At 35.2% G+C, this 18943-nt stretch overlaps 1 protein-coding gene and 1 long non-coding RNA gene across 3 annotated transcripts; one reads left to right on the forward strand and one right to left on the reverse strand.

The window, feature by feature from the left end:
* Window positions 1-87: 87 nt before the first annotated feature.
* On the forward strand, window positions 88-18328 carry Mms19 (MMS19 nucleotide excision repair protein). 2 transcript variants are annotated; one of them, XM_022083526.2, is made up of 19 exons: window positions 88-325; window positions 977-1215; window positions 2616-2760; window positions 3147-3334; window positions 4081-4242; window positions 5962-6178; window positions 6961-7073; window positions 7448-7568; window positions 8468-8666; window positions 9854-9948; window positions 10438-10603; window positions 11270-11467; window positions 12306-12423; window positions 13767-13935; window positions 15323-15605; window positions 15981-16134; window positions 16903-17070; window positions 17616-17696; window positions 17904-18328. In XM_022083526.2, the coding sequence occupies exons 1-19, from the start codon at window positions 226-228 to the stop codon at window positions 18021-18023; spliced, it is 3036 nt and encodes a 1011-aa protein (XP_021939218.1). In that variant the 5' UTR covers window positions 88-225; the 3' UTR covers window positions 18024-18328. The 2 variants fall into 2 exon arrangements, with proteins under 2 accessions (XP_021939218.1, XP_087201124.1); XM_087344998.1 differs by lacking the exon at window positions 977-1215 and having other exon boundaries at window positions 104-325.
* Window positions 17816-18921, reverse strand: LOC110839378 (uncharacterized). The gene is made up of 2 exons (XR_002546448.2): window positions 18556-18921; window positions 17816-18009 (listed from the first exon to the last, which is right to left on the reverse strand). It is a non-coding gene; the product is annotated as an uncharacterized LOC110839378 (long non-coding RNA).
* Window positions 18922-18943: the final 22 nt, after the last annotated feature.

Genomic DNA, 18943 nt, shown 5'->3' on the forward strand with positions numbered 1-18943 from the left:
AGTGTGTAGTAAAGGGAACAGGGATAATCCGATGGCCTTAGTAATACAACCCGAACAATAGAGCATGATTCCTGACAATTGGCAATCTGTGGTTGTGTCCGCATGTACCAACATAGTGGTTATGAACATGGGGGAATTTGATTGCTATTGTGGGAGACAGGTGGACTCGAATAGTCTGTGATAATAATTGCTGTAATTCAAATATTATCTTTCGAGGCAACAAAAATGGAGGTGGAATGGGATAGTGAATGGTTTAATGGTATGATAAATGAAACAGTTGTGGAAGATAAACATTTTAGGAACAAGTGTTCCGATTTTGCAAATGGTGAATATTATTGAACGTTGTGTATTTTGGAGTGTTTTGTTCGTCGAAAGTTCATTAACAAACTAATAAACATTGCATCCAACATTCTTTTGATAAGCTCAGTTAATCAAGAACCTCGTATTTTATGGAATCTTAAGGTTCATTACCTATCCTGAGCTAGATCAATCCAGCCCAAACTCTCGCACCACATATTTCTGGAGACCCATTCTCCCCATCTTTTCTAAAATCCGTCAAGTTTTCTCATAAGCCTTCCAGCCACCCAACCCCTTTGATTTGATAATTTTAAAAAGGTTTGTTGCTGGTCACAATGGCTGTGTAGTATGTGGGCCTTGATTGCTTGGGCACTGGGATTGTGGGTTCAAATCCCTCTCAATGCATGCTAGAGGCCTTGTGATGGGCTGATTACTTGTCCAAGGAGTTTTACCACATGTCTAAGTATCTTAAGAAACTTCCCACATGTGAGGTGGCAAAGGTCCTTCAATGTCAGTAGAGCCAAGAAGTAAGTAATAATATTTGGAGGAGGACAGAAGTCTCATTAACATAATAATTTGTAGGTGTGGAAATTAACCATAACCATAAGTCTGCCTCAAATTTATCAACTGATGATTTTAAGCAGCATATGTAAAACATTTTTACCATTCTATGCTTCAGGTGTCAAGAGTCAGAGTGCAGATCTTTTGAAGTTAGTAGAAAAATTGGGACCTGTACTTACAGACAAAAAACCAGAGTTGAGAGTAAAAGGAACACAAATTCTAGCAGAGGTTATCCAAAACCTGCCACAAGATTGTCTGCAAGAAAAAGAATTACGTTTCATGACAGCTTTCTTCTGTGATCGCCTTAAGGACCATAACTCAGTTATTCCAGCAGTTTTGCAAGGAATTCTTGCAATTGTATGTACATACAAATTTACTCACAATCAGTTTGGTTTTGAATACGTTTACTGTTCGATGTAGCAAGCGCACACCTCACATATCAGCATTTGGTAAACTTGGGAACATGATGTATTTTACTGAAGGATTTGTTATGTTGATGGTGGTCTTCTGCATTGTGACGCCATGTTTATTTGTAGGTGGATACCACTGTTTTTGAGAAACATACTGCATCCATCTTCAGGGCTGAAGAAATGAAGTGTCACTACTTAGAATGGAATTTAGTTACATTCCATAGATCCTTCATAGGCCCAAGCCAAGGATAAAGAACATGTCATAGCACAAATACAATACTTGTTTCTAATACAAATATAAATTACATAGTTATGACAGTAATATACAGTCAACTACAGTATTATGAAAAAAATAATTATACAAGAAAGCATAACCACTATTGCTTACATGTATTTATAGTAGTTAAGAATTTTTGGTTGAGGTATATTCTTCTATAGAATGAAAGGAGTGAGATAGGAGATACTATTTAGTGCTGGTTCAGATTTCTTTATATTATAATCCAGACTTTTTATTAATTGGGGTGGGGAGATTATTAAATAGCTTAATTCTGTATAGTGAAACTCATATTTGATATTTACCGAGTTTAGTATTTGGCATGTGAAGGTTGTATCTGTATCTTTTACTTATGTTGTGGATATCCGAGTTTGTTTGAAATTTTTTATATTGTGCACTTCAAATGATAATGGCTAGTGGAAGAATATTAAATTTATTAAACATTTCCCTATATCAGGCTCTCCTTTTAGTGCCTGCTAGTATTGAAAGTGTATCTCAGTTGTATTTATCCAAATTTACATTTTATTCAGTCTTACTCTAATATCCAATTGAAATTTCTTGTCTGAGTTGCTTTTCTCTGCCATCTGCTTATACCATAATTCTTTGTATTCCATTCTCTTATTCATCTGTTACTCTCCTTACTACCTCAGCCATTATCATTAAATAATTCACTGTCTAACCTGTATATATGTATAGAAACTTTTATTTTCTTGCCATCTGTGATTACAGTGTTCACATTATTAATAAATTTTCTTTATTCTCTTTATTAGCCCTCTGGATACATTTGTGTTTTGTAATGCTTTACATGTTTCCTGTCTAACTATAGTACTCTAGAATTGGCCATGGCATGTTCAGTTGGGAAAGTGTTATTAAATAAACCAAGAGTCTAACTGTCTTTGACTTTTGCATTGCTGATTATTTTATATAATATTTTCTTACCATAAATGTTTGCTTTGTTTCTAAGTGGAAGTGTTTCCCTAAATTTGATAATTACAAATGGTGATCAATTTTGGTGGACTTACTTGGCCCCATTTTAAAGTTATAGGGGTATTATACAAATGTGTGTGTTACAGGTACAAATGAATAACCTTCCAGAAGATGCCCCAGCACAGATAGTGACTGCAATGTTTCAGCACGTTCATTGTCAATCTCATAAGCAACCAGACCGTAGCACTATCTATAAAATACTTCAAGTATTTATTAAAAATTACAGCAAAGGTAGGTAATGTTATAAACAGTCTATTTTAACAGTACACCTGTTTCTTTCCTCAAAATATACATGACATACGTTGTATACATTTCATAAGAATATTTACAATATTGTGGTAAAATATGAAATTATGATTGTGTGATCAGGAAAGATAATTGTATTATGTGGCATATTCTTGGCTCTAACTTGGTAGGATAACAGTGTAATGGATCTTTGCATGAAGTACCATACTAGGTATATGTGTCAGGTTTTCATGCTAAGAGGGTTGTTATTTCTGAAAGTGGCAAAATAATTTCTTATAATCAGTCATTTCATTATGAATTTATTTGTCAAAAATTCTTCAAACAAAGTATGTGATGTTATTCTGTTCCTAATACTAAAATGTCTGTTACAGAATTAAAGCTGCTTGGTCCTGACTTTGTTTTTGGCGTGATATCAATGGTCGATGGTGAGCGAGATCCACACAACTTGTTGTTGCTGTTTGGCATGCTTCCACACTTCATTAAAACTTTTCCTCTCGGCCATCTAACAGAGGAGATGTTTGAAGTACTGGCATGCTACTTTCCTGTTGATTTTTATTCAGTGAGTATAAAAACATCTTAATGTAGACAGAATAATGTAATGATTGTTTAGAATGCTTTACATTACCAAGAACTTTGCTATGGATAATTCCATTCTTTCAGGATTTCCTAATATTTTTCCCAGTTTCTTCCTTGCTGCTGTGAACTTCAAAGGCTGGAGTTCATCAGAACATGCTTTCCTAAGTTATCTCATCCTCAAGGGTGTTGGTTTCAGAAAAGTTAACTTTATTAAGTTTATGAAAATTATATTTTAATATGTATTATCTTTTATTCATGTATTATGACTCTTTTATGGGTTAATCCAGCAATTATCAAGTGTGTTTACAGTTGTTTCAAAGTGCACACAAATCCCTAAAAATCCATTGGATCCTGGGATGTCTACCACTAGTTAAGGTTGCAGTGAATGTATTACAAATATTTAAGAATAAATTTTTATTGCTGCAAATATTTGATTAATGTAGTAGAAAGTGCCCCATGTTAAGTGGCTAGATAGAAGTGCGGAAAGTCTGGTCTATGAGTTGATTTGCTTGAATAGAAAATACTAAGTCTTGTGCATAAGAAAGGTTTTATTGCCTTGTGAACTGATTCTTAAGTGTCTGCAGTTATATTAATTGGATAGATTATTCAGAATCATATGAGTTTTCTGCATTTGTGCTGTAAGTAATTTATGTAAGACCTATGTCCTGAGTATGTAAGTTTAGTTTCTTTGCTAAGAGATAATTAAGTTAATGTATTTATCTGTAACAGGTTCCCAACAACCCAAACACAGTTACTCGTGATGACTTGGCAGCTGCTCTTTTACCATGCCTTGTAGCCACACCTGCTTTTGCAGAGTTCTGCATTCCATTGTTGTTAGAGAAGTTGGACTCTAAACTCCGCATAGCGAAGCTTGATTCTCTTCGATTACTGGTAAGGGATAATACTTTGTCAGTTCAGGCTATTGTAAATGAACACTTTTTAATTTTTTTCAGGAAAGTGTTTATTTAAAGCTATGCTATGGTTTGCAGGCTGCATTTGGCCACGTGCTTATGAGTATGCATGGAGTTTAATTAATTTATTACATGGATGACCTTAATGGAAATGTAACTTTTTTTATCAATTTGTTATTATATCTAACATTTTTGCAGTTATATTTGAATTAACAAAAGCACATTAAATTAAAATTTGTAGTTGAAGAATATAGAAGACATTAAAATTATATGATACATGGAGCCATTTATTCAGTTTATTCATCTGTATATTCAGTTGAAATGTGGTTTATTCAGTGGTATGGTGAGCCATGGTTAACGTCCACTACAATACTATAATCTGTATATAATAATTCACATTATTCATAGAGATTAATCAGAAGGAGTAATGGCTTGAACTGGCTTGAGACAGGGCCAGTTAGTTGAGTCTTATAAATATAGCATTGAACTTTGTAATCATTAAAATTAGTGGATCTGTAGGTTGACTGAGTAACTGTCAACTTTAAAAGAAAATTCTGCTCTATGAAGTTAGTTTGTAAATAATGTTGTCATGGGTTGTCTTACTTTCTTTCTTTCTTTCTCTCTCTATATCCTCTTTTGCTCGTAGGTGTCGAGGTTTTTATTTATTAATTTTGGTCTATTTGGACAATGGTAGGACTCCTTGGATGCGTGATCAGCCCGACGCAAGGCCCCTACCTATACAAACACAGAAAAACACGGACAAACATCCATGCCTTGAGTAGGACTCGAACCCACTGTCCCAGCGGCCAGGCGCACAAGGTCCATGCCTCAGACCGTGTGGCCACTGCGGCCGGCGGGTTGTCTTACAAGGGAATAAAATGTTAAAATGATATGATTATAATCATGAATTAGTAACAGAACCTATTATGTTTCAAAACTAACACTCTAGAAATTCAGTTGTTATTTGGAGAAAAACCTTTTCCTGCATATATGTGTGAAGAAAGTAGTTCCCACTTTGAAATCTTTTGATTTATGTTATAAAGAGGTATTTTAATGTTTTTATGTGAAGTATATATATGAAAATGCTTTTTTGCATTATTGGTGCACCAAACATAATACAGTACTAACCTAGATACTGTATGAGCTGGGATAGCTCAGTCAGTATAGTGACTAGCTACGGGCTGGACGACCGGGGTTTGATCCCCGACGGGGGCAGAGGATTTTTCCTCTAGCCTCTGCGTCCAGACCGGCTCTGGGGCCCACCCAGCCTCCTCTACAATGGGTACCGGGGTCCTTTCCCGGGGATAAAGCCGGCCGGGGCGTGATGCTGACCACTCACCCCATCTAGTGCTGAGATCAAGGAAGAGAGGAGCTATACCTCCACTCACCCCAAACGCCTACATGGCGTATAGTGGGACAAACTTTACCTTTTAACCTAGATACTGTGAAATTTCTGTATAGAATTGTCAGTCTGAGGCAATCTCTCAATTGTTATCATCATTATTGTGTAATTATTTGAATCTGGCCAAAAATAGAATCTAGTGACTTTCTGATGTTAGGATAACATGATAACGTTTTTTAAGTTTTAATGTTATCTCATATCTACTATTAAGTCAAAGTGACTGTTCTTGTGTTTTGTTGGTGAAGTTTAAAAGTGTAAGAATGGTGGTAGATGAAAATTCCTCTTTTTTGCTTCCAGCAAGAAAGTTGCAAGGCCTTCTCAGTAGAGGGAATGGAGGAGAATCTGTGTGATTTGTTCCAGTCACTTCATCGAGAAGTGGTTCCTGGATCAGACAAGGATGTGTGTAAGGAAGCTCTTGCAGCACTCAAAGAACTAATTAACATGCTGTCTGTTGTACCTATTAGCAAGGACCAAGCAAAGTTGTTGCATAAGATTTTGGAAAATGTCATCAGCGGTAAGTTGCAAAAGACACTAACATTGTTACTGATCAAGCACAGAATTTTGCTTGTAGTTTTGTATGGGTATGAAACTTGGTCTGTGTTGCTAAGGGAGGAACATAGACTGAGGGTGTTTGAGAACAGGGTGCTGAAAAGAATATTTGAACCTAAGAGGAATGAAATCATAGAAAGCTGGAGAATGTTGCATAATGAGGAGCTTCACAAGTTATACTCCTCGCCAAATACAATTAGGCAGATTATGTCAAAGATGGTAAGATGGGCAGGGCATGTAGACTATTGGAGGGAAGAGGCAATGCAGAAAGAGGGAGACCACTGGGAAGACGTATATGTAGGTGGGAGGATCTTAGAGAGAAAGGATGGGATGGTATGGACTGGATTCATCTGGCTCAGGATGGCGACCAGTGGCTGGATCTTGTTAACATGGTAATGAACCTTTGGGTTCCATAACATGTTTGAAATTTTTTGAGTGGCTGAGCGACTGTTGGCTTCTCAGGAAGGACTCGGCTGCATTATGGCTGATTCATTGGTGATCTTATAGTTGACTCAGCTACACTGGTTTTCAGTATGTTAAGCAAACTATACAAACATTTTAAAAATTAATACATTTCTTCTGTACCTGTTGTAATGGTTGTCCTGTCATTCAATCTCCACAGTGTCATTTATGAAATATTGATACACCAGCTTAAACAAGTTTGATATTAAAATGAGTAGAGGTTCTATATTCTACATCCTCTGTACATACCAGTAACATAATGGGAGTGACCATTTGTGTTCACAGCTGCTTGTCAAGAATTACAGGGTGTGCAGTTAAGTTTATTTCTTCCAACTGCTCGAATGCTGCTTACAATTACCCAAGCCTCAGCTGCAGCTTGCCATCAAATTATCACTGTGGTATGTTAAGAACATCTACACTTGACTGTGTGAAATTTGTAGCATATTTTTTCCATTGCCTTATATGCTGTAAATGAATACACTTAATGTTTGATATGTTGCACTGATTTTAATTATATATTAATGCCTGTCTTACATATACAACATTCACTCTGTGCTTTTTTCTTATTCATGTTCAGAATATTAATTTTTAACAAAGGTTTATTAATTCTCAGCATGGCTCAGGTTTTTTTACACAGTTCCAGAATCGCATGGAATTTGACTTTTGGATCCAACTCATTTTAGAGTCTTTAAGAACTGTAAGGCTAGTGCTAACTATTTTTGCAATTTCTCTGATGACAGGTTCCTCAAATATTAATTATATTCGTTTGTAGGTGGCACCGTTGCTGTTGATCCAGTATCATAAAGGGTCTTCTCTGGAGGAGAAGGTCATTCTGTTGCAGACTCTTACTGCATTTCTTGCAGTGTGTGAAGAACAACATGTCACTCCCATGAGTAAGGACAAATATAGTGTAATACATACAACTACAGTATTTATGTGAAAAAAGCTGCATCTGACTTTTAAGAATAATATAAAAATAAATAAAATCTCATGTGGGTCAACCAAAATATTTAAATTAAGTTTATTAACATGAAAATATATTAACTAAAAAGTTTTATGGATGTGTATTTCATATCCTGAAAAATATACTGTGACATGTCATATTTGTATAAATGTGTTCTATTTTGTAACTTCTCTGTGAGGTAGAAGAATGGAAGTCATAAATGTCCATCTAGAAATATTTTTCATCTTTATATTTAACCTTGAAGGCACATTTTGGATGGGATGTTTACACCCAAAATTTGTATATGTATGCAGTTTTGTTTAAGTTTTTTTTTCCTTGCTTTGCATAAATGTGTAATTTAATTTTTTGGTGATTTATTAATTATGTATTTAACAAAGAAATATTTAAGGTGATAGTTGCATATAGTGTTATTTAATGTGTAAACAGTTTTGTTTATATGCATGATTTTATATATCAATATACTGCAGTATGCAGTGTTTTAGGATTATATCTGTATGGTTGTAAGACTTCTTCAGTCACCAAGTGTTTGGAAACTTAGTACTGAGGAGAACATTAGGACAGAATGATATTGAACTAACAGAGAAATGGATAAAGTAGAAGCTGGAAAACTTGGAGCTTTATAATGTTTAGGCTGATGAAATTGAGTAGGTTAAGGTGTGCAAGACAAGTAGCACACATATTGGAATAAAGGCCAACTTCTGTGTCATGAACAGTGCTCTACAAGAGCAATGTTACCATGTCTTTGAAATGCATTTTTTTAAAAAAAATAATATTAGGCAACCATTATGTTACACAGTATTTTTGATTTATGATGCCCACACATTTCAGGCACTTCTGACCTGGCTGCAGTATGGGCAGACATTTGCAACGTGTATATGAATGCAGCACATCATGTGAAACCTGAGATTCGGTTGGAAGGTATTCATGGTCTCTTAATCGCAGCAAGGTCCTTAAGTTGTGAGGCAAGATCGGAATTGTATGAACTTCTGTGTACCTGTGTGAAGCAGGAAGATTCTTCTCAGGTCAGGTGGGTAGTTGTGAAACGTAAGAAAAGAAAATAGTTTAGTATTTAGATATCTTTTATGAAACTTCTCTTGAAAAGCTTTATAGATTAATTGGACTTTTGATTTAATGTCTCTAGATTGATGTGGATAGGGTCAGTGTGTGCTATCAGCTATCTACCATGTAATTACACTTGGAAGGTTTGTGCATTATGTGGATGGATTGTAAGTTCTGCAGAGTTTTAGATTTCTAGCTTCAGTACAGGAGACTCATTATATGCACTTTGGCTATCCACATTTTCACATATCCGTGGTTTTATTTCAGTATTATGAGGAGCATCAGTATTCTGTGTCCAAATTTTAAAGCTTAATACATATATCAAATCTCTGTATAGATCAGGGAATGTGATGCAGATGATACAAGCTTAGCATCAAAGAATTCCGGCACCAGTTTAACATAATATGATGATTGTTATATATGTTTTCTGTTTTATGTGTTTTTATTATATGTAGAAATTTTCAGGAACGAGGGTTACCTGTGTTACGATTTGAAAGTTATCTTACTGTTCCTGATTTAATTGTGGCTGCAGACTGACCTTTTGGTAGGATAGAGATAACACATATATTACTTGTTCTTGGTTGACATGATTAGTTCATCTGGAGTATGTGAGTTAACCCTTATGGTATTTATTATTTTTTCACTGCTTTGTTAAAAGAGTGTAATTTTAAGGTAAGGATTGGAACTCATTTTGAGAGTCAGGTTAGTGTATACATGTATGAATAAAAATAACAAAAATTACCAACAGACTGATCAAATTCTGAATGTAATGTTTACAGCCTTTTAACCACTTAAAATTGAGAAATGTTGCCGCATGTGTTAAAGTTACTCAAAACAAAAACAAAAAAAGAATTTTCAGCAGCTTAATGACATTTTGTACAACTTAACGCTCTTCACATTAGATGGCAGCACTCGGAGAGTAAAGTTGAATGTAGCAGCAACAGGAAAAGACCAGTCTTTTATGTGGACTAAAGCTGAGTTTTGTTGCGTAAGGTGAGGTGTTGCAGTGAAAGGGTTAATTACAGTTTGGAAGTTACATGCAACTTTGTCGCATCTGGCTAGTCTAACCTGGATAATTAATCATTTACTTCATTGAGTAGTATAAAGAATGACAGGAAATTGTGTACTGCATGTTAAAAGTGTCTTTTCTTTCAGACAGGAAGTTAGTGCTTGTTTAAAAGAATTGGCCAAATTATATCCTGATGAAGTAATGGAGGCAGCTGTATTGTCAAAACTGCAGTTGCTTGAAGGTAATAATTTCCATAATGAAGTTTGCAAGTGACTTGAATTAAGTATCTGAGGTTGTTTAGGTGAATGAGGCATCTGATCAGGTGGAGCACTTTCTGTTCTAACTGATTTTGATTGTTTTACTCAGTCCCTCTGGATAAATTCTGCAGTAGGATTCTGATATATTCAGGTTTTTGTGCAGTCCTTTCACTTTTCATGCATTCTTTGTTTTTGTTTTTTAACTGTTTACTGATTATGTTTTTCCCAGTTTTTCTCTATTTTTATTGCATTATGATTTGTCATTCTGTATCCTGTGATCAGTATGATAAATCACATTTTTGTCATTTACATTTATCTCATTTATTCTTTTATTAACTCTCAACATTTTGAATCATGCAAAGGCATTGGTGTGGTTATTACTTCATAAAAATTTAGTGTCATTTGCTTTTGACAGTTTGTTGAGTGGTGTATATTTGCTTTTCCTAAAAGTTTGTGTTCTGTATTATGTTCAGGTTCTGGAGATGCCTCTAATGCTCTGATACTCGCTCGTTGTATGGATGCCTTATGTGCAATTGCTGTAGAAGAATCATTTACAGCCTGCATAGTCCCTCAAATTCTCAGTTTCATCACTGGAAAATTTCAGGCAGATGAATGTAGTGCAGGAATTAAAAGTCTTAGGTAAGGATACTTGTGTGTCAGAATTGTGCTGACGTTTGAAAATTTAGACTACCGTGGCTTTGTAGTGTGTTTTATGTAGGCTCTGTACATTTTGTGTGTCACTGTAATGAAACTATTGTCACCACCTAAATTAGATATTTAATTTCAAGTAAATAATGAGAAATAAATTAAACATTTTGAGGAAAACTAATGAGTAGCATATGAAGCTGTAAATTAGGAGCGTTTTTTATTATTTTCTTTATGTTTTAGTAAATTTACATCATTTATATCTGACAGTCTGCGAGTTGATAAAGGATGAATGTGGGTCTAGGTCTTACTCTTCTGTTTTCCACATAGGCACTTCTCTTATATCTGCAGCTACTCTTTTCCTATTCTGACTTTATATCTTCCATTGTTTTATTTCACCTACTGTTCCATGGTTTTCCCAATGGTATATTCAGCACTTTCATCTGTCATGCTCAGAAAGGAATCCAAGGTTAACTGTTCAAACATGTGTCTTTACTAATGTATCCTTTATTTTTAATTTGATAATCTTCTCTTTTAGTGTTTCCATTGTAAAAATTTAAAATTTGTGCATGGTAACATTTAATTTCTTTCGGACAACAACTTATGTTCACTTGTGCATTTATTTATATCCCTTAATACTGTATGCTTATTGTTCTGTAGAAAGTTAGTTGAAGAACCAGAATGTGACTCCAAGCTGCACAGATATTTGTGCGTGCAATGTGATGCCATATCTCGGCTTGTCTCATGGTGGCTGCATGGTATTTGGGAGGACAAACATCCCCAAATATTCCATAATGAAGACCTCTTAGTTGACAGTGCCAAAATTGTCAGCACAATTTTAAGGAACCAGTCAGAAAGGTAATTCCACATACAATGAATGATGTTGCATATTCCAGAATTTAAAGTAGAGCATCATAACTTGTGTGTTCATAGAATTATGAATTTGGTAAGTAAAGTAATTGGCTCTTAGGTTTCTGAGAAAGCTTGGATATAATCTGGTTCTGGAGGCCAGTGGTAACTCTCAGGAGCATTTTATTTTGCTAAGTTATGACAAAACGATGCCTCGTTAAACAACATTGATTACAAATTGGGTAAATATGGTGGTATATAGAAATTTGTATTTCTAATGAATGTTAAACCCTAAAATACTAATTTGTTTGCTTCTTAGTTTGCATAGACTTTATTAATATTGCCCTGCAATGTGAATGCTGTAGAATACATTACAGTGGAGTTGTGTTACATATTTGTGCTTTATCTTATCAGAAAATGTATACAAATTTTGATGTAAGTGGAATGTGCTTCCCAACAGAATGACTAATGTATGACTTACAAGTATAAATAAAGTTGGAAAAATTAAAATTATTTTAAAAAATTACATTTAAAATTGTGCATCACAGTTTTACCGTTTGTGGGATTTTCAAGAATGGCAAGGGTGTGCTGTACAACATATTACACTGATCATATACTTGCAGAAACAGGCTGACACATGCAGCACTGCCCCACTGCAGTAATGGCAATCATTTTAAAATGACCTGTGTAAATGTCGGGTTGAAAGGTTAGATGAAGAAACAAACTTGAATTCTTCAGACTACTTTGCAGTGTGTTTGTTCCTGTGATCCTGTTGATAATATTTTGGATCTGCTGTCTATAACATTGTCTCTTTAACTTGTTGATATTCTTCCCTTGTTTGTTTCAGTGTTCAGTCTGATATAGTGGCAAAGTTTATTCCGTGTTTTTTGGATTCTGGGCCAAGTTTTGAAGAGAATGTCAGGCCGCTTGAGGCATCATCATCATCACAGCATCTAACTCACTCTGTAAGTTACTCTCCATGAATTCATTCTTTGAATGTTTGTGGCATTGATAATGTAGTATAATTTAAATATAATCTGTACAGTGATTAACAGTATATATCAAATTAGTGTGCATCATTTAGTGTATTTCCATCTTGTTAATATGATAGACATACATTTTGACCAGATGATTGTCAGTTTTGTTTGTTGCACTTAGAATACAAATTTCTTTACAGGACCTCATTTCCTGAATCAGAGCTATGTGCATTACAATCTATACTCATTAAATTTCTCTAGTACATATTTGGATTATATGCAAACTTTGTATATTTATGTTTTAACAGGCCTTGTAACTTGCAAAACATTTAGTCTGTCAGTTGGTGAAAGTCCTCTAATTGGCTGGCTGGCTACTGTTACAAGTGCAGTCAGTTATTGTTTCAGATTCTGAAATATTGGGTATTCAACATATGAGGTGCTACCCAAGAGTTCGGGGAATTTGAATTCCACGCGTAAACGTCCGGAAAAGTGGGAGAACAACAGCTGGGTTCTCCACCACGACAACGCGCCTGCCCGCACATTGCTTGTTGTTCGGCAGTTTTTGGCTTCCAAAAACACGACAGTTGTTCCCCACCCACCCTATTTGCCTGACCTCGCCCCCTGCTACTTTTTCCTGTTCCCCAAAATGAAATTTTGATTGAAAGGCCATCGTTTTGACACAATTGAGGAGATCCAGGCAGAATCACAGGAGGTGCTTAAAACACTCACACTTGACTTCTAGGGATGCATGGAATCATGGAAAGAATGCTGGGATTGCTGTATCCATGCCCAAGGGGACTACTTTGAAGGAGACAGTGGAAACTAGGAGTTATGATAAGCAATTTTATTGTTATGGGCAAATTCCCTGAACTTTTAGGTAGCACCTCGTATGTGCACCCTCTAATTTATTCTTTTTATAACCAGATCTGTGGTCTTATTATGCATTTATAGTGAACAATTCATATACAAGGTGATGCATTATGAATTCATTTTGTATATTTTCACATTTATATTTACTTCTAATAGTGTAATTTACCATTTTACTGTTAATGAAGGAAAATATTTCATTCAAATGTGTTTTGGTAAAATCCACCCCATTGTCAGAATTTGTAGTAGGCCTGTTTTATTTCTGCGCTTATAAATATTTGTACCTTCAATACTCAATGTGTATTCAAGACATGCAGGAAGTTTTTCCTGTGGATTTTTTTAAAAACAAGATATAAATTTAACAATGTTCTGTCCACATATGAGCATGCTTTTCCATGTGATGGAACTATTAAAGAACTCTGTCATTGCTTTATTGTCCTTATAATAGGATTTATTTTTTCCAGGTGGTGTTACTGGAAGCATTACTAAGTCCTCTCAGGCAGAATGTAGACATTCCGTCACTGTCACACTTAGTTATGCAACTTAAAACCCATGCCATTCACACATCACATTCTCTTACATCAAGAAGTGCAGCTCGGTTGGTGGCTTCTATTGTAAATAAAGCTCATGATGGTACGTTTTAATGCATTCACACCCAGCCCAGACTGCCTTATCAGCTTATACATTTTTGCCCAATTGAAAAGCATTTACAGTCCTACTTTTTAACCTGTCTTTGATGACAGTAAGAATTCTTACCAACTTCTCTTACCAATGCTTGAGAGCATTGACATGTCTCTGAAGTTTCTTTTTGGCTATTGTTTCAGAACAGTAAGAAGTCCCTCAAAATTCTTCGACCAGTCCTCAAGAACACCAGAAAATGCTTTGTTATGACATCAGACATTTCTGGTGCAACTACTGACCTCAAAATATTGTGTAAACATATACGTTATCTGAAGGAACATATTTTTTAACATCTGTAATATTACAGCACCATAATCTGAAACTTTCCCTAGTGACAGTTCACAGCTGTCAGTTGACAAGCTGACTACAGCAGAAGACAAGTACTGTCACACCTGTTACATCATCTGTAGTGTTATTGGCTGCCATTTTAAGAACAATATGTATGATCAATTGGTAGCATGAATCAACTGAGAGAAGTGATGTAGGCGGGTGGGACCCAGTGGGAGATGTCATTGTTTAAATTTTGGAGGGAATGAGTGCAGGGCATAAAGATCATCAAGCTCTTGTGTTCCAAAAACATTATCATAGTCCTAACAAATATGAGCAATATACCAGACCAATACTATTCTGATGAGTAGCAGCATAAGCTTGTACATACAGTCTTTTTCTTTCATTTTGTATGTATTTCACTTACATGGTTGTCACCCAAACAGATATCATATGACCACTCTAAAGTTAAACTCTCCTTGTCAGTTTCCTTGGAATCTCCAGTACACAGAAGTGATTTTGAATTGGCTCATTATGGCTTGGTTTATGTAATGAGACAGAAAAGCAGGTGTTCACTGACTGAAGAATGGTATATAGCAGTATCCATTCCATGTGCGTGCACATTGCAGGAATGTTATTTTGGTGCTAGTACTGAGCAGAATATGTCATACTATTGTACCTCCTGACTTTCTCTTCTTGAAGATATCAAGATAAATTATGTGAACAGTCCATTCTGGAATGTGGATTTTTTTTTCCCCTAGGCTGGAGAGTTATAGAGGGTGGCTGGTTGAAGGTACAGTTGTAAAAGTAAAGCTGTGAGTAGCCAACAAAAAGAAATTGGTGACCAGTTAGGAATTGATTGTTATGATGAAGGTGAAGGAGGAAAGGTCTCATTTAATATGACATTTTACAGGTATGTAATATTAAGAAAGTAACAGTGATGATTATTTTGCTCACCATAATGAAATGATCATTATAGGCTGTTCTTGTTTTGTTGTAGTTATACCATGTTATGTTAGGATGAATGTCAGTTCTCAGTAGGTTATAATATTGTTGATCGCTTTTTTTCCAGATGAAAATTTGTCCACATTGCTGTCTGATCTGTTGGTAATGCTAATGGATACTTTAAATCAAGATGGTGTTCCTGTAATGAAGGCTACCAATGCTGTTAGTTTATTTTCATGGCTTACGAAAGCTCTTGTTATGAGAGACCATAGACTGACAGATACATGGGTAGAGAAGTTCGTTGGTATGCTGAACCATGTTGTTGTTGGTACATGTGTAGCTGAAGGATTTAAATTGATTATGACTGAAAATGATGAGTATATGAACTCTGACAACTACTGCAATATCAGGTCAGTCTTATGTATTTTCTGTTGCTTAAATAGGTTTACATTATGAGACATAATATATCTGTCCATGTGTTTCATTCTGAAAACTAATATATTGACTTTGATGAAATTTTCTTTTTTGGGGTTAAAAGTTTTGTGGTGAATTTTATTTTGGCCAATATTGGTCCACTGCAATTTGCCTTTCACAATACCACTTTGCATTAAAATTTTACCATTTATCATTGGTCTACCCACGGTTACTATCAAGAGAAACGTGAAAGAGTGGGAGTCAGTATACCTTCCACTTATGTATTTGGTAAGAAATTGGTGTGAGTTTCTTAAGCTTGCATATGGTTCTGCATTCTTAATATGATCAATCATCATTGTGTTCTCCTCCAGGGTTTTGTATCGCCAGAGGTTTTTCCAAACTGTTCCAAAACTTGTAGAACATTATCATTTTGCACTTGATGCTGTGAAGTGTAACTTTTTAATTGCCTTGGCTCATATGCTCCAGGGAGTGCCAAGAGTTGTACTAACCATGAGTTTACCAGAAGTAAGTAATAAATTGTTTTAAATGTTACTTATGAAAGCTTTATTAGAAATAGGAAAAACAGGGATTTATTGTGTTTACAAAGATTTTAGAAATTTGTTCCCAAACCTAGGAGATTTTAACTGAAACTGTCGTAAATTGTGGATCGTGAGAAATGGGACAGAAGTTGACATCCGATTGTGTATGTAACATTTCTATTATTTTTGTTTTGTTATTAAATTACAACTTTTGAAATTTGTAAAGTAAACTACAGTTACAGTTAATACCCCTTTCTAGGGTTTCCTTTCATAACAGAATTCTGAGAATTTATCTCAGCAGATATAAAAAAAAATAACAACTGTTGATAGCTTTTCAGTTTCAGCTTTTGGTTTCACATAATTTATACTCCTTTTTACATTATGCTTTTCATTCCATGGTAAGAATATATATTGATGTTGTTTTGGAATGAAGTGCTGAGAATATTATTTGCGCCTAAATGAGCTGAAGTAAGAGAAGACTGAATAAAATTATATATTGTAGAAGTTTACAGTTTTTACTTGATGGGGTGATTAAATCAAGAATACTGAGATATGTGGGATATGCAACATGCATTCATACTAAAGTTTATTGGAAAATTTATGGAAGGGAATGGATCTTTGGCAGGCTGAGCAACAACCACCAACTGCTGAAGGAAGGTGTTGAACCATGGCATTGGTTAATTTGTCATTTAGTCAGTATTTGAATTTTAAAGTAAGAAATAATTAATGGAAAGAAATTTAATATTTGTTACAGCTGATCCCTCTTCTTGTGGTATCACTAGGACAGAGAGAGGTGGTTTTATTACTGTCTACTCTGGAAATATTATGTGATCTTCTGGAATCAAAGCAGCCAGTATTAGAAGAGCATATTCAGACATTTCTTCCGAAGTTCTTACAGTTAACACGATTTCAGGATTCCTTGGTAAGTCATAAATTAGAGCCACTGACTTGTGTGTTAAAAACAATAATCTTATCGCCAAAACCAGAGAAGGCACGAACAGTGCTTTTAATTTGTTTTAGAATATTCCATTAAAAGGGATGGAATTTAATGTTTATACAGAAGACATTTAAGGTGGCAGGTGAAAATATAAAACAGTAAAGTTATAATACAAATTATTTTACAGTTAACAAAGAAATTGGCATTGAAATAAATAAGGATAATGGTGTGTGTATATACAATGTATTAAATGGAACATAAGACGTGTACAGAATTTAGGTGGGGAAACCTCTTGGAAGGTGGTCATTTGGAAGACTGAGAAGGATACTGAATTTTTGAGAAAGAGGTTGCATAGTAGAGTTAACACTTTGTTCCATTACCAAAGAGTACGGGGGGGGGGGGGGGGGGGGATGTGTTTATGCACCTCAGTGTGTAAGTGTGATTGGTATCCAACAGTTTCAATCAATAATTAAGAATAATTTGAAAGTAATAAATATTTTGTTGATGGTTCTCTCTTACTGATGTTGCAGAAAGTCCGACTTGTTGCACTACAGTGTGTGCAGAAAATGTGTGCTTACCCCACACAGCTGCTTCTGCCTTATAAACAACAAGTAAGTATGAAGATCTCTGTCTTCTGGGTTGTTGTGCTGTGTAGTATGGTAGATGTTTAGTTGGGAAATTACTTGCAGAACAGTTTGTGAATCACTGGCACACAACATTAAAATCTATATTGAGCCCATAAATTTGTTTAATAGCATTTATGTATTAATGTTTTTTTCAGCTTTTGTACATCTTCTAACACCTTTATTTGTTAACAGACTGTTCATGAGCTGGGACCTTGTTTGGATGACCCCAAGAGATTAGTACGGCAGCAGGCAGTGTGTGCTCGTTCCCACTGGTACCTCATTGGTGCGCCAGGAGAACCTGCCAAAACATGATGTTACATCACATTCTGCATTTGTTACTGTAAAACCTTATCTTTCAGTAAAATTGGCAAAAATACAACTTTTAATTGCATGATGTGAGATTAAGACAGTTTGACAAAAGTGATAAATATTGATGCATACCGGCCTGAAATACTGGAATTGTAAGGAAATTTTAATGTATGGGTAAAAATAATTTGAGAATTTCATAACTTTAATTTGAACACTCAATATTTCTCATAAACCAGGTTTCAGTTTATGCCATGAAGTATTAAAGTTATATTTAAATACAATAAAATTAATTTACAGAATTCCTTAAAGTGATTGTATTAATTTACAATTTTAAATAATTGTTGTACAGTAATTATTTTTTATTCGTTTTTGTGGCTTGATTTCTAGACATTGCATCATTAATTTCAAATTTTGCACACTGAATCATGGCCTTCACAAATCCTAAAGGACATTATTACAATGCAGCATATTGTAGGTTATATTCAGGAAGCGTCTTGAAAGTTCCTAGACAGACGTCTACAAATTGACTACAAACCATTCTCCTTTCACAACTTTTTATTCAGTTCACCCTGATCCTGCGCAATACAATCAGATTCTGTCACAAATGGCCACCGCCATAGTAGGCCTCCGCAATTGTAGGCAGCTGCCTAGTGCTAGGACGACGCTGGCAGAGAGCCATTGTGGCTGTCTTGAGCGAGAATGTCCTTGGGCCGATCAGGTCGGCTTACACCGTTCAGTTTGACTTGCGCGAGAATATATTAATACATTCTATTATCGATAATCGTTCGGAAGTCCAAATCATTCCATTGTGTTTATTACAATTATTTCATAATAAATTTCAGGTCATCTGTGGTTAATGTCGTTCACAACACAGTCTGTGCCCAGAAGAAATATAGCCCAAATGAAAACTTTGTTTGAGAATT

Source organism: Zootermopsis nevadensis, unplaced genomic scaffold (assembly GCF_977971745.1).
Source record: "Zootermopsis nevadensis isolate Lab colony 2312 unplaced genomic scaffold, Znev_1.0 Znev_ptg000008l, whole genome shotgun sequence".
Lineage (NCBI taxonomy): Eukaryota > Metazoa > Arthropoda > Insecta > Blattodea > Termopsidae > Zootermopsis > Zootermopsis nevadensis.